Source organism: Coregonus clupeaformis, chromosome 3 (genome assembly GCF_020615455.1).
Source record: "Coregonus clupeaformis isolate EN_2021a chromosome 3, ASM2061545v1, whole genome shotgun sequence".
Taxonomy (NCBI): Eukaryota; Metazoa; Chordata; class Actinopteri; order Salmoniformes; family Salmonidae; genus Coregonus; species Coregonus clupeaformis.
In genome coordinates this window covers 25,750,620-25,765,774 of record NC_059194.1, presented here as the reverse complement: position 1 = coordinate 25,765,774, position 15,155 = coordinate 25,750,620, and the positions used below count along the sequence as shown (strand labels likewise).

Here is a 15,155-nt window from a genome sequence, read left to right as displayed (position 1 = left end):
AAAAGAATGAATCATAACTGGAATTAAAAATCTGAATGAATCAGATGAACAATTAAAGGTGTAGCCTCACACTTGATTCTGTCACAAAATAGGATAAAACATTTTTTTCAAAGGACTCTAGCTAGGTAGTGGAGACACAGGTCGTCTGGTCGAGTGGGCTCTGATTGACAGTAATAGTGTAGATCTGGACACAGTGTAACTGTTTCATTCATTCATTTCAGGGGGAGGATTGTAGCTACAGTACTAATATGATATGGACAGACAGGCAGGCCAGCCAAGCTGAGGCTGAGCCCATGGCCACGCATGTGCGACAGGGAGACTCATAAGCTGCAGTCAGCGTCCTGAGAGGTGAACCAGGGGGAGGCAGCTAAGCGGGCGCGCGAGCACCGGTTGTCATTGGAACACATTGAATATTTAACCATTTGGACGAAGGCTTGCCAAGGTTTAGTGGGAGTCTTTGTAGCGTTGCTGTCCAGACGGGCTGCAGCCAAATCAGTGCTGTCAGGTGCAGTGCTGTTTGAAAATAATACATGAGGAAATGAAAGTCCCAGATAAATAGATGGATGGATGGATCAATAGATCGATAGATACGAATTTGGAGGGAACAAATGAACAGATGGATGTATAGAGATGAGTGTTTTTGTCTGCTATGGTGCTCAGTTGGGATAGGTTGGTTGTAGTGGTTGTACAGTGTGTGTCTGTATGAGTGTGTCCTGCCCAAGCCTGCTCTGAGCCCTGCACTGCAGCTGGACAGAAGTGAACAGCGACAGCTGGCTGGGAAAACATGATTAGTGTTTGAATTAAAAGGAAATTAAGGGATTTATTATAATCTTATCCAGATTTGGTTAATTCCCCCCATGCCTCTCAGTCACACCCTTCTGTCACATCTGGACGGTTTCCAACATTTTTTACCGGCGTCATCCCCTGTTCCCCTGTGCCCCCCTCACCTCCCCTCACCTCATCTGCCGGCCATCCCCATGTAACCCCCCCCCCCCCACACACACACACACAAACACACACACACACACACAGGGCTGTGCACAGACCTTTCAGGGGGCAGCTGCTCAAAATGAAAAAAGGGTGCATAAGCCTATATATTTCTGCAACAACATACTTATTCATCACAAATTGTAAGCAAGCTAGTTACAGTACCTCCTAAAGATATGATTGGGGGAAAGAGGGTGGGCTGTCAGCTGATCATTGATGTTGATGATTGATGTAAATCTGCTAGTTAGCTAGCTAGATTTATTTTTTTTACTGATTGTGATTTATCTTCAATGCTCTTAAATTCTTAAATAATAACTTCATAATATAATATAATTAATCTTCTAACTCATGAAATATAGCTGTCTGGCTAGTGGCTTGTGTGGATATTTTAGTATATTTTGGTTAGCTAGAGTCTAGACTACCTGTGTTGCTGCTGCCCTGACACACAACTGCAACTCCCGACTGAGGAAGGGATGGAGTTGGGTTGGAGGGTCGTTGATGCATCTGCTCCCCTTTATGTGTTCCTCCCTCTCTCTGCTGCGCGGATCAGCCAACCAGACCCAATATTCATAATGATGTAAATCAAGTGTTATCAAGTGTTAATCAAATGTTAATGCTGCTGTGTGGCACTACTGTTGATATTTAAACTATTTAGCTAGCTACACTCATTCGACGGCAGACAGCATCTCAAGCCATACATGTCTGGATACCGGGCATGTGCAATTTACATACAGGGCAGACTGGGAAACAGGCGAAAAACCCGGGGCACGCGCAAGCGCTGGACAGGGCAGACCAACAGGCGCAACCAATGGACGGGGTGGGGGTGGGGGTGGTGAACTTGATGACTTCACAACGACTTGCTGCAGTGGGTTCAGAACAACATCGACAAAAACTGTATTCAAAAATATATATTATACCACCACTCAAAAGGGCACATGGCGAGTGGGAGGGCAAAGGGACATGTAAACCCCTATCTGTGCACATGCCTGCACACACACACACATACATACACACGCACTGTATGCACCGTCCCCTGGTACTGATCTGTAAATGTGTGTTTATCTTGACCTCTGTGAGCCTACAGTACAGACTGTGTAAGCCTCTCTCTCTGTCGGGGACGTGGCCAGTCCAGGGCTCTCACAGTCACAGCAGAAAGAACTGTGTGCTACTTTGTCTCTGTCATAAAGCTGTGTGCTGCCCTGGCCTCACGGCCCCACGCTGCTTCCCTGGCCTCACGGCCCCACGCTGCTTCCCTGGCCTCACGGCCCCGCCTCACGGCCCCACGCTTATCAGCCCTCTCCTCCTCGAACCCAACTCCCACTTCAGAGACAACACACCGCTCTGTGGCGGATTTAGGATTACACACACTGAGATTATCTTCCCCTTTCTTTTTGTTTGCTTGTTAAGGGACAAACAGATACTGGGATTACCCGCTTCAATCTCAGACTAGGATGATGTTTTTATTTTCAGACGGATCGTCTTGAAACCTTACGAGGTTTATAGTGCTATTATTGTAACATGCAATGTTTTTTTCAATCATTGATTAGCAAGTTGGAAGTAACCTCTGTTGCTTATGATAAGCTATTTTGTTCCTGCTGTTGTGTTTGTCATTTTAGGTCCCTTGGCTGTGGCACTGGATTCAGTTCACTAGTTTAGTCCAGTACAGTGACAGAGCAGAAATAGTCCCCACTGTGGTCCTCAGGCTCCATCTCTCCACTACCTTACACACAGCTGCTCAATGGGACCTGTTGGCTGTGGGGGATGAATATATTTATTAAAGGCCTGGGTGTACCCACTGTCTATGGTGCTGTGGCACACTGTGCACTTCTAAAAAAACACACACACATACTTCTAAAAGCATGTGAGGGGAGCTGCTGCTACAGTGTCCCTTTGTTCTCACTAGGCTTTAGGTTTGGGGAGAACATTGCTGCCATGTATTTTCAAGACAAACAGGAAATGCCTAAATGTGTACGGTACATGGAAAACGTGCACACACAAGCACTGTCACAAGCATCTGTCAGTCCATACGCAGATTACACAAGCCATGTTGTGCTGACTAAGGGACGTTTGTTTGTGTCCACAGCTGGCCAGAGCCATAGAACTAGACTACAGATCTGAAGAAGAGGTCACGTCTTCTGTGTTGGATTTTAACAGTTTCCATTATCAGAGAAGTCACTCTGTAAAAATAAAGTAACAAAGCTCTGGAAAGATTAAGAGAAACTGGGGTGTAGCAGCTTGCATGCTGGATGATGAATGATGCTGATCAAAACGAGTGGGGCATGATGCTCTCGTCTTATGACTTCAGTATTCAGCCTTTTCTGCTCAAACCAGCTCTGATTGTATGTGTGCGTATTGAAATACCATGGTCCAGCATCAAAGGACTGTTATAACTCGAGCTGTAATATAAAGGGTGTGGTTCTCTTGTCTCAGACTCTGACCTGTTATATTGGAGTGTTGCACCGCGCTTGCACCTCCTTTGCCTGTGAGTCCTGTGTGAAAGAAGTGTCAGGTAGGAATACAAGAGCCGTGTACATCAGGGAAAAGCTTTTAAAAACTTAGCTCAAGTGATCCTTTAATGACGTCACTAGGGGGAGAGACGCTACGGAAATAAATGAGCGACCGAGAGTCTGTGCCACGAAAGCAATCATCCCGTAGCTGCAACGACCCCTCGACGCGTTTAAAGCAGTAATGTAATATCACAGGCCATAGGCTGCAACGTCACGCAGCCAAGACATGGAGAATGCATGCGTGCTCATTGTGTGTAGCGATAGAGGTTGGTGGAAGTAGATTGGAATCAATGGGGATCAATAGGAGTGGCTCCACATTGAAAAGCCCCAAGAACCTGGTAGTGTGTGAATAGTGAATACTGGAGGAAGACAGTGTGGGGGAGGTAGTGAGTGACTAGTAGCTTCCCTAGCTGCTCCGTCAGCAGCATCACCTCAGCCCCACAGCTCAATCAGATCACTAGAGAGAACACAGCCAGTGTTCCAGGGCTCTGTTCTGTGCTATAAGGAGAGGCCATTACTGCTGGTCAGCCCTGTGTCCAGTCTACTGTGGCTATGTCCTGCTCCTCCTCCGTCTCCTCCTCTACTGAGAGCTGCTAGTCTTTATGTAACATTTAATTGACTATAGCATTCACATCACCTTGTGAGGGGACATTTTCTAAGAAGAAATCATGTCCATAACTGCCGCTGTGAGAGGCATATCTTTGCAATGCCCTCTCCTGCACTCTGCTTTGACTGGTTCCCCTACCACAGGATCATAACATCTCCTCTGATACAGCATGCATGAGATGTTGGGAAATGAACAGCCTGATTGTCTTCCTAAGAGATCGAATTCTGATATACAGATACAATACAGGATACAGTATAGGAGATTGCAGATACAATACAGGATACAGTATAGGAGATTGCAGATACAATACAGGAGATTGCAGATACAATACAGGATACAGTATAGGAGATTGCAGATACAATACAGGATACAGTATAGGAGATTGCAGATACAATACAGAATGCAACAGTTCTTGTGTCTTACTGACCCAATAGACCAGCCATTCAACAGGTGGACCGCGGTCCGGATCTGGACCCAGAACTGGGTCATTACGGACCGCGGGTCCTGACTTTATTTAGGAACTCAGTTGGGCCTCAATCCCTGGTGTCATATGATAACACATAAGACATGGCAAAATGTGTAGAATTGCAGGAAATTAGCTTTAAAACTGCAAAAGGATCTCTTCGCCAACAAGAGGGGTGTGAACAGTTTGGGGTTGCATGGGTTGCGGGGTGGGGGTTTGTTACTATGCCGATAAATGACAATATCCATCGGACCTTTGCCACTTAGGAATTTGTGTGACCAGACCTTCTCAAATAGTACTTGAGTACCCTGCAATAGATCATCAAAACATAGACGTAGTGCTGGATGCCAGACTTCAAGTTGTCATTTCCAGTGTGTTAGAACAGGTAGTGGTATGGGACAGTATGAGATGGTTGTGATATCCTAGACAATTACCCAATGGTCCCAACATACACACATTCTGTTCAAATGGAGTCTTACACAGGAAGCAGGCAATTATAACACCGCTGGTCTCTTTTCCTCACTCTTCACTCTCAGTCCTCACACCTACTGTAGCCATCATCCACCCCTCTTCCACCCATCCTTAGCGACACACACACACACACAACAACTGTTCCCATGGCATCCACTTACTAGCACCTAGCTGACTGATGATTTGTGATCTGCCAGCCTCACGCACACACACACACGCACTGAGGTAATGTTGTATCTCTTCATCTATCTTTGCAGGCGAACCCTCCCCCCGTCATCGTCAACACAGACTCACTGGATGCAGGCCCTTATGTAAATATTTGTTCTGTTGTCTCTGTGTGTGGATGGAGTATCTGTTCTGTTGTCTCTCTGTGTGTGGATGGAGTATATATTCTGTTGTCTCTGTGTGTGGATGGAGTATATATTATGTTGTCTCTGTGTGTGGATGGAGTATATATTCAGTTGTCTCTGTGTGTGGATGGAGTATATATTCTGTTGTCTCTGTGTGTGGATGGAGTATATATTCTGTTGTCTCTGTGTGTGGATGGAGTATCTAATCTGTTGTCTCTCTTTGTGTGGATGGAGTATCTAATCTGTTGTCTCTGTGTGTGGATGGAGTATATATTCTGTTGTCTCTGTGTGTGGATGGAGTATATATTATGTTGTCTCTGTGTGTGGATGGAGTATCTAATCTGTTGTCTCTCTTTGTGTGGATGGAGTATATATTCTGTTGTCTCTGTGTGTGGATGGAGTATATATTATGTTGTCTCTGTGTGTGGATGAACTATCTATTCTGTTGTCTCTCTGTGTGTGGATGGAGTATCTATTCTGTTTTCTCTGTGTGTGGATGGAGTATCTATTCTGTTGTCTCTGTGTGTGGATGGAGTATCTATTCTGTTGTCTCTGTGTGGATGGATGAAGTATCTATTCTGTTGTCTCTGTGTGGATGGATGGAGTATCTATTCTGTTGTCTCTGTGTGGATGGATGGAGTATATATTCTGTTGTCTCTGTGTGGATGGATGTGCCTCACGGTCGCAGCATGTAAGATCACATCTACTCACCATGTGGACCTATTTCATTACCTCTATTGACACTGCCTCTACAGCATGAACATGATCCAGTTATGCATTTAGTATGGTAATGCAAGCGTTTGGAATAGTTTCTACTGTATTCCTGTAGGATTCATGGAATGGTAATATTAATAGTAAACATTATCATATTTGTATATTCATTGTCAAACTCTGGATATAATAGCCAAAACCAGCAATGCTAATTGTTCGATGTATGTCTATGTTTAATTCTGTGGTTATTCAAAATGATTCTATTGAGATGAAAGATTAGTCGATTTTCTATGATCCTTTTCTGTTTTATATTATTTCTAGGATGTTTTCATGTGGGATGATGATACATGATGATGATGATGATGATGATGATGATGTAACTGACCTGTATGTGTTCTGTGTTGACAGGTAAATGGCAGTGATGGGATGTATAAATATGAAGAGATCATCTTGGAGAGGGTGAGTTTCACTAAAACCTTTATAACCGCTCATTCATTTAATGTCTTGCAATCAAATGTATTTTTTTCAAAGCCTTTTGTTAAACACTTGAGCTTTTCCCACTAGATGGCACTAAGAAGCTCTCTTTGGCTTTATTAAGGTTTCTCAGTACAGTAAATGTTGCTTATAATATATTATAGAAAAACCAAAGCAAATAATTTCTCTATCACATATGACATTTTTAATCTCTTATATATAGTAACTCTGTATATAAAAGTGGTAAAGATTAAGACATCAGTCTTTGTAACAGCAGGCCTATATCTGAATATATGCACAGATTCTACAATGAGGCATCGTTTTTATATAATAAAATCGAATCAAATGTATTTGTCACATGCGCCGAATACAACAGGTGTAGACTTTGCCGTGAAACACTTACTTACGAGCCCTTTCCCAACAATGCAGAGTTAAAGAGCGACTGCCTTTAAAAAGCAAATAATCCCTTTGAAAACGGACAATGTGGCATCGATATGAGTCCGAAACAGTTATTCTAGTGTCAGATTTGACTACAAAGTATAAATAGGATAATTTTGGTCATAAAGTCAGTCTCGTCTAAAACGGAGTTTGGAACATCTGTGCGTCAAAACGGGTAAATTAAGGTTGGGCTTTGATTTGACGATGTCCATTTGCTCTATCCAATAGCAGTGAGACAGACCTGCCCAGCAGCTCCGACTTTGTTTAAATAAGACAAAACGTCACGCATTTTTTATATTGAGAAATACTGCACCAAGCACCTTAGTTAGCTGTAAAATTGCGCAACTAAAACATCCTAGGCAAAAACGTCTCAATGATTTACAGCTTTCTGGAGTTACAGTGGCTTGCGAAAGTATTCACCCCCCTTGGCATTTTTCCTATTTTGTTGCCTTACAACCTGGAATTAAAATTGATTTTGGGGGGATTTGTATCATTTGATTTACACAACATGCCTACCACTTTGAAGATGCAAAAGTACAAGAAGTAAGACAAAAAAAAAAGAACTTGAGCGTGCATAACTATTCACCAAAGCCACCTTTTGCAGCAATTACAGCTGCAAGTATCTTGGTGTATGTCTCTAAAAGCTTGGCACATTGAGCCACTGGGATTTTTGCCCATTCTTCAAGGCAAAACTGCTCCAGCTCCTTCAAGTTGGATGGGTTCCACTGGTGTACAGCAATCTTTAAGTCATACCACAGATTCTCAATTGGATTGAGGTCTGGGCTTTGACTAGGCCATTCCAAGACATTTAAATGTTTCCCCTTAAACCACTCGAGTGTTGCTGTAGCAGTATGCTTAGGGTCATTGTCCTGCTGGAAGGTGAACCTCCGACCCAGTCTCAAATCTCTGGAAGACTGAAACAGGTTTCCCTCAAGAATTTCCCTGTATTTAGCGCCATCCATCATTCCTTCAATTCTGATCAGTTTCCCAGTCCCTGCCGATGAAAAACATCCCCACAACATGATGCTGCCACCACCATGCTTCACTGTGGGGATGGTGTTACTCTTGAGTGGCGCAGTGGTCTAAGGCACTGCATCGCAGTGCTAACTGTGCCACTAGAGATCCTGGTTCGAATCCAAGCTCTGTCGCACCTGGCCGCGACCGGGAGACTCATGGGCGGCGCACAATTGGCCCAGCGTCGTCCAGGGTAGGGGAGGGAATGGCCGGCAGGGATGTAGCTCAGTTGATAGAGCATGGCGTTTGCAACGCCAGGGTTGTGGGTTCGATTCCCACGGGGGGCCAGTATAAAAAAATATATATATATTCACTAACTGTAAGTCGCTCTGGATAAGAGCGTCTGCTAAATGACTAAAATGTAAATGTAAAAAATGTGTTCTCGGGGTGATGAGAGGTGTTGGGTTTGCGCCAGACATAGCGTTTTCCTTGTAGAATTGTTTATTTTTTTCTCTAAGCAATGGCTTTTTTCTGGCCACTCTTCCGTAAAGCCCAGCTCTGTGGAGTGTACGGCTTAAAGTACTCCAATCTCCGCTGTGGAGCTTTGCAGCTCCTTCAGGGTTATCTTTGGTCTCTTTGTTGCCTCTCTGATTAATGCCCTCCTTGCCTGGTCCGTGAGTTTTGGTGGGTGGCCCTCTCTTGGCAGGCAGGTTTGTTGTGGTGCCATATTCTTTCCATTTTTTTATAATGGATTTAAATGGTGTTTCGTGGGATGTTCAACGTTTCGGATATTTTTTTAGAACCCAACCCTGATCTGTACTTCTCCACAACTTTGTCCCTAACCTGTTTGGAGAGCTCCTTGGTCTTCATGGTGCCGCTTGCTTGGTGGTGCCCCTTGCTTAGGGGTGTTGCAGACTCTGGGGCCTTTCAGAACAGGTGTATATATGCTGAGATCATGTGACACTTAGATTGCACACAGGTGGACTTTATTTACATTTTACATTTTAGTCATTTAGCAGACGCTGTTATCCAGAGCGACATACAGTTAGTGAGTGCATACATTTTTTTTTTCTCCATACTGGTCCTCCGTGGGAAACGAACCCACAACCCTGGCGTTGCAAACGCCATGCTCTACCAACTGAGCTACACGCCACTATTTAACTAATTATGTGACTTCTGAAGGTAATTGGTTGCACCAGATCTTATTTAGGGGCTTCATAGCAAAGGGGGTGAATACATATGCTCACACCACTTTTCCGTTATTTTAGAATTTTTCTAAACAAGTTATTTTTTTGATTCCACTTCACCAATTTGGACTATTTTGTGTATGTCCATTACATGAAATCCAAATAAAAATCAATTTAAATTACAGGTTGTAATGCAACAAAATAGGAAAAATGCCAAGGGGGATGAATACTTTTGCAAGGCACTGTATCTTAGACTCATTCTGGGGATTTTGAGGAAGTGAAATAGGCTTCTACAGTGTCTCATGGGGGACCAACATCATTAACCAAACGCGGAATCGGTCATGAAACACACCTCCAAGACTGAAATCTCTTTTTTCTAATGAGCAACAGAAAAACACACGTGCCAATCGGCGTGTTTTCCAGCTCTTTAAAATGTATATATATATTTTTTTAATAAATAAAAGGAAATAGTAACACAAGAAAATAACAATAACGAGGCTATATACAATTAGAACCGGTACCGAGTCAATGTGCAGGGGTGCGAGGCAGTTGTGGTAATTGAGGTAAAATGTACATGTAGGTACGGGTAAAAGTGACTAGGCAATGAGGATAGATAATAAGTAGCAGCAGCGTATGCAAATTGTCATCGTCAGGCCTCTATAGGCCTCATACTGCACATATTAAATAGTTCAGAAGTAAACGCCATATCTCCGTACACACACACTCTCAGGACCCTTGACAGTGGTACTTATCAGTGGCAGAGTTCAGTTTATAGTGGAGCGCAGACGTACTGTATGTTCCTGCTCTTGTTATTCCACCCACAGATAGATGCAGGGCTGCTTTCTCCATCTTCCTCTCTGAGTGGCGTTTCTGCATGCAGAGGCTTAAATAAACTAGATAAAATCACACTTGAAAAGGTCTGTGGGTGTGGAACATTTGGTGGTCGGGCCCAGTGCACTCCTTTTGGCTCAGGAGCAGCGCACTGGGAGGCCTCAGCCTTGCTCTGTCCTAATTGGTTGCGACCGTTTCTCATTAATTATAGAAAATAATAAAGTGAAGTATTTTCTCAGCTGTCTTGTTTGGAGCCTGTCTCTGCAGCCATGGCTGTCAGATAGAACAGCACGCCTGGGCCCACTGTTTCCAGATGGGTGCTTTGTCATTCTGGGGGAGAGGTGGGGGAAAGGGGGTGCATATAGAGAAAAGAAAGGGAAGTTGTGTACCATGCAAGTCTTTAGAGAAATGAAGCTTCTCTTGTCTTTCACTTATGAATCAGTCCTTTTTCTTTAACAATTACACCTACACCATTTGGACCGCTTCATCTTACATACATTTAGAATTAAGTGACTTGATCTTACTATGTAGTTTGTAGAATGAAGTAAATTCAATGTGAGGGAGATGCACACATGTATGAGAAAGTGCCGTGGTCATCAGTAATGTTGAATTCCCCTGAGCGCTATTCATAGATCACGTTCCCCTGAGACTTCAATACCATTAAGAAGAAGCACCTTATCCCCCTTGAGTCCACACACCTTGAGTGGGACGGGACCCATCACTCATGCAGTAGAGCTGTGTGTGCCTGCATGCACGTGTGCGTGCGTGAAAGTGTGCACAGCTGCACGCCAGAGGAGACTGGTGGGAGGAGCTATAGGAGGACGGGTTCACTGTAATGGCTGGAATGGAATAAATGGAACGGAGTCAAACGTGTGGTTTCCATATTTTTGATGTGTTTGATACTGTTCCATTTATTCCATTCCAGCCATCCAGGCTCTGTCATAGCCGGCCGCGACCGGGAGACCCATGGGGCGGCGCACAATTGGCCCAGCGTCGTTCAGGGTAGGGGAGGGAATGGCCGGCAGGGATGTAGCTCAGTTGGTAGAGCATGGCGTTTGCAACGCCAGGGTTGTGGGTTCGATTCCCACGGGGGGCCAGTATGAAGTAAAATAATGTATGCACTCACTAACTGTAAGTCGCTCTGGATAAGAGCGTCTGCTAAATGAGTAAAATGTAATTACAATGAGCCCTTCCTCCTATAGCTCCTCCCACCAGCCTCCTCTGCTGCACGCTCACGTGTGTTTGTGTGTGTGTGTGTGTGTGTCTATTGTATCTCTTCTATGTGTAATGCGTTATAACCACTCTGCAGGGTAACTCTGGCCTGGGCTTCAGCATCGCTGGGGGGATGGACAATCCACACATCCCAGATGACCCAGGCATCTTCATCACCAAGATTATCCCTGGAGGAGCTGCAGCTATGGACGGCAGGCTGGGGTGAGTTAGTCCCCCCCCATCTCTATTTCTCTATCGCTCTCTCTTTCTCTCTCACGTCACCATTTCCCTCCCGCCTGACAGTCAGAGGTGTGTGTGAGGCAGTGCCTCTTCAGCCCTCTGCCCCCGGGCTCTGTCTGTTTCCACTAAGTGGTGATTCACTGGAAAACCAAAGCCTAAAACATGCAAATTATATATCTCGAGTGCTTTCGGTGTGCTGCCGGCCTCTGTGTTTGTGTTTGTTTGTTTTATGTGTGTTTGTGCATTTGACTAGCAGTTGACTAGTCTGACTAACAGTTGATTCTATCCATATTGTAGAGCCTGTGGATTGACATAAATTCCATAATTATGATTCAGCAGGCAAACAGATAAATCATCATATAGTGTATATACACTGAGTGTACAAAACATTAAGAATGCCTGCTCTCTCCATGACATAGACTGACCAGTGAAAGCTATGGTCCCTTATTGATGTCACTTGTAAAATCCACTTCAATCAGTGTAGATGAAGGGGAGGAGACGGGTTAAAGAAGGATTTTTAAGCCTTGAGACATGGATTGTGTATGTGTGCCATTCAGAGGGTGAATGGGCAAGACAAAAGATTTAAGTGCCTTTGAACTCCTTATTAGGAAGGTGTTCTTAATGTTTTGTACACTCAGTGTATATTATGTATGTGTATATACAGTACTAACAGCATTGTAAAATATGAACGTTGTTTCCCCTCGTCTCCCCAGGGTGAATGACTGTGTGCTGCGTGTGAACGAGGTGGATGTGTCTGAGGTGGTCCACAGCCGGGCGGTGGAGGCCCTGAAAGAGGCTGGCCCTGTGGTCAGGCTGCTGGTCAGGAGAAGACAGGCCCCTCCTGAGACCATCCTGGAGATCAACCTGCTCAAGGGGCCCAAAGGTCAGCTATATACACTACATACAGTGACTTCGGAAAGTATTCAGACCCTTTGACTTTTTCCACATTATTCTAAAATTGATTTAAATAAAACAAATTATCATCAATCTACACACAATACCCCATAATGACAAAGCAAAAACAGATTTTTAGAATTAAAAACTGAAATATAACATTTACATAAGTATTCAGACCCTTTACTCAGTACTTTGTTGAAGCACCTTTGGCAGCGATTACAGCCTCGAGTCTTCTTGGGTATGACGGTGCATTCTTCTCTGCAGATCCTCTCAAGCTCTGTCAGGTTGGATGGGGAGCGTAGCTGCACAGCTATTTTCAGGTCTTTCCAGATATGTTAGATCGGGTTCAAGTCCGGGCTCTGGCTGGGCCACTCAAGAACATTCAGAGACTTGTCCCAAAGCCACTCCTGCGTTGTGTTGGCTGTGTGCTTAGGGTCGTTGTCCTGTTGGAAGGCCCCAGTGTGAGGTCCTGAGCGCTCTGGAGCAGGTTTTCACCAAGGATCTCTCTGTACATTGCTCCGTTAATCTTTCCCTTGATCCTGACTAGTCTCCCAGTCCCTCCCGCTGAAAAACATCCCCACAGCATGATGCTGCCACCACCATGCTTCACCGTAGGGATGGTGCCAGGTTTCCTCCAGACGTGATGCTTGGCATTCAGGCCAATGAGTTCAATCTTGGTTTCATCAGACCAGAGAATCTTGTTTCTCATGGTCTGACAGTCTTTAGGTGCCTTTTGGCAAACTCCAAGCGAGCTGTCATGTGCCTTTTACTGAGGAGTGGCTTCCGTCTAGCCACTCTACCATAAAGGCCTGAATGGTCGAGTGCTGCAGAGATGGTTGTCCTTCTGGAAGGTTCTCCCATCTCCACAGAGGAACTCTGGAGCTCTGTCAGTGTGACCATCGGATTCTTGGTCACCTCCCTGACCAAGGCCCTTCTCCCCCGATTGCTCAGCTCTAGGAAGAGTCTTGGTGGTTCCAAACTTCTTCCATTTAAGAATGATGGAGACCACTGTGTTCTTGGGGACCTTCAATACTGCAGAATTGTTTTGGTACCCTTCCCCAGATCTGTGCCTCGACACAATCCTGTCTCGGAGCACTGCGGACAATTCCTTCGACCTCATGGCTTGGTTTTTGCTCTGACATGCACTGTCAACTGTGGGACCTTATATAGACAGGTGTGTGCCTTTCCAAATCATGTCCAATCAATTGAATTTACCACAGGTGGACTCCAATCAAGTTGTAGAAACATCTCTTATAAGAACCTGTTTTCGCTTTGTCTTTAAGGGGTATTGTGAGTAGATTGCGGAGGAAATGTTTTTATTTAATCCATTTTAGAATAAGGCTGTAACCTAACAAAATGTGGAAAAAGTCAAGGGGTCTGAATCATTTCCGAAGGCACTGTATATGAATGAATCCTCATTGTGAGGGCCAGGATTTTCTTGGCCCCTATAACTTAACTGTAATATATATAAGAATATGACTATGTATATATGAATAGTGTGTAAATAGTATTTTTGTTGTCTCTTGGTGTCTTTCCAATATATTTTATATAAAACATTTTATTTAGAATTTAATGTAATATCTTATGTTGTTCTTGTCTATAACTGTTCGGTACAGGAAGAGTAGCTGCTGTATGTGCAGTATCTAATGGGGATCCTAATTAACTAAACTAAATTCCCCTGGGCAATTCTAGGTCAACTCTGAAATTGGAACATACGTTTCGATTATTTTTGAGAATTTAAATTGTCCCCATTGAAAATGTTGTACAATTTTCTGTTCTTGACTGTCCTCTGTGTGGTTCTCACCCACAGGCCTTGGCTTCAGCATCGCTGGGGGGATCGGCAACCAGCACATCCCTGGAGACAACAGCATCTACATCACAAAGATCATTGAGGGCGGGGCCGCGCAGAAAGACGGTCGGCTGCAGACCGGAGACCGCCTGCTAGCTGTAAGAACACATCTACTCTGCACTTCGTTCATTACCTGGGCTTAACCCTGCTTTGATGTAGCAGAGGTGGTTTGGTAAAGCCAGAGTGAATGCCTAGACTTAAGCTCAGTGGCCTAATACATTATTTAATTGTGCAGAAAACCCGGGTTCCATACCCAGTCAATTACACAGAAAGTGACCTACGATACTGAACTCTAATGGATGCCCAGAACACTCTTGATTCGCTTACTGTTTAGTGATCCATACCCTGCACACATCAGGACACTGCTACTTTGGTGGGTGCCTCTGAGCCCATCCCTGGACGTTTCTCAGGAGAGCCAGGCGAGGCGACTCGCATCAGCGTTTATGGCCCTGTGTGTGATTGATATGGTGCTGGAGACCGGGTTCAAACGGCCCAGCTGCTCCCCCGGCATATTCTGTTCCACACCGGCAAAAGATAAAGAGAACCACCTGCCAGTCTGAATGAGTGACTACGCTGTTAGAAAAATATGAGATGTGTTTAAGACTGCCATAAATAAGAACATAGCCATTAAGCACTGCTACCTTCGTGGGGGGAAGAGCTGTGAGTGACTACAGCTGCCCAACACAGTACACTTCTGGATGACCATATCATTTGTGCTACTTGATCAACATTTTTCCCCAAATCCATGCATTTTTCTGTAGACACAATGATGCAGACGTGGTGGCTCCTTAAATAAGTAACATCTCGCGACTGTACCTGTATGGAGCAGCTCTGTTCAAAACCTTTGTAATATTATCACATGCTGTGTCTTAGTAGTACACAGTAACAGTAGTGTATGATTGATGTGTGTGTGGCTCAGGCAAACTAAAAGAGGGAGCTATAAGCCTCAGTGTTGTGAACATGAGGATTTGACTGTG

General features: G+C 44.4%; 1 protein-coding gene across 7 annotated transcripts in view; it reads left to right on the top strand.

Annotated features, from left to right (window-relative positions):
• Positions 1-15,155, top strand: part of dlg3 (discs, large homolog 3 (Drosophila)) — a 137,363-nt gene that overhangs the window by 78,305 nt on the left and 43,903 nt on the right. For 6 of the 7 annotated variants that reach the window (XM_045207769.1, XM_045207779.1, XM_045207785.1 and 3 more), the window contains 5 exons: positions 5,293-5,346; positions 6,505-6,555; positions 11,290-11,414; positions 12,146-12,315; positions 14,140-14,276. In XM_045207769.1, the coding sequence (XP_045063704.1) occupies positions 5,293-5,346; positions 6,505-6,555; positions 11,290-11,414; positions 12,146-12,315; positions 14,140-14,276 (537 nt within the window). The remainder of the gene's footprint in view (positions 1-5,292; positions 5,347-6,504; positions 6,556-11,289; positions 11,415-12,145; positions 12,316-14,139; positions 14,277-15,155) is intronic. The other variant, XM_045207781.1, reaches the window with a different exon arrangement.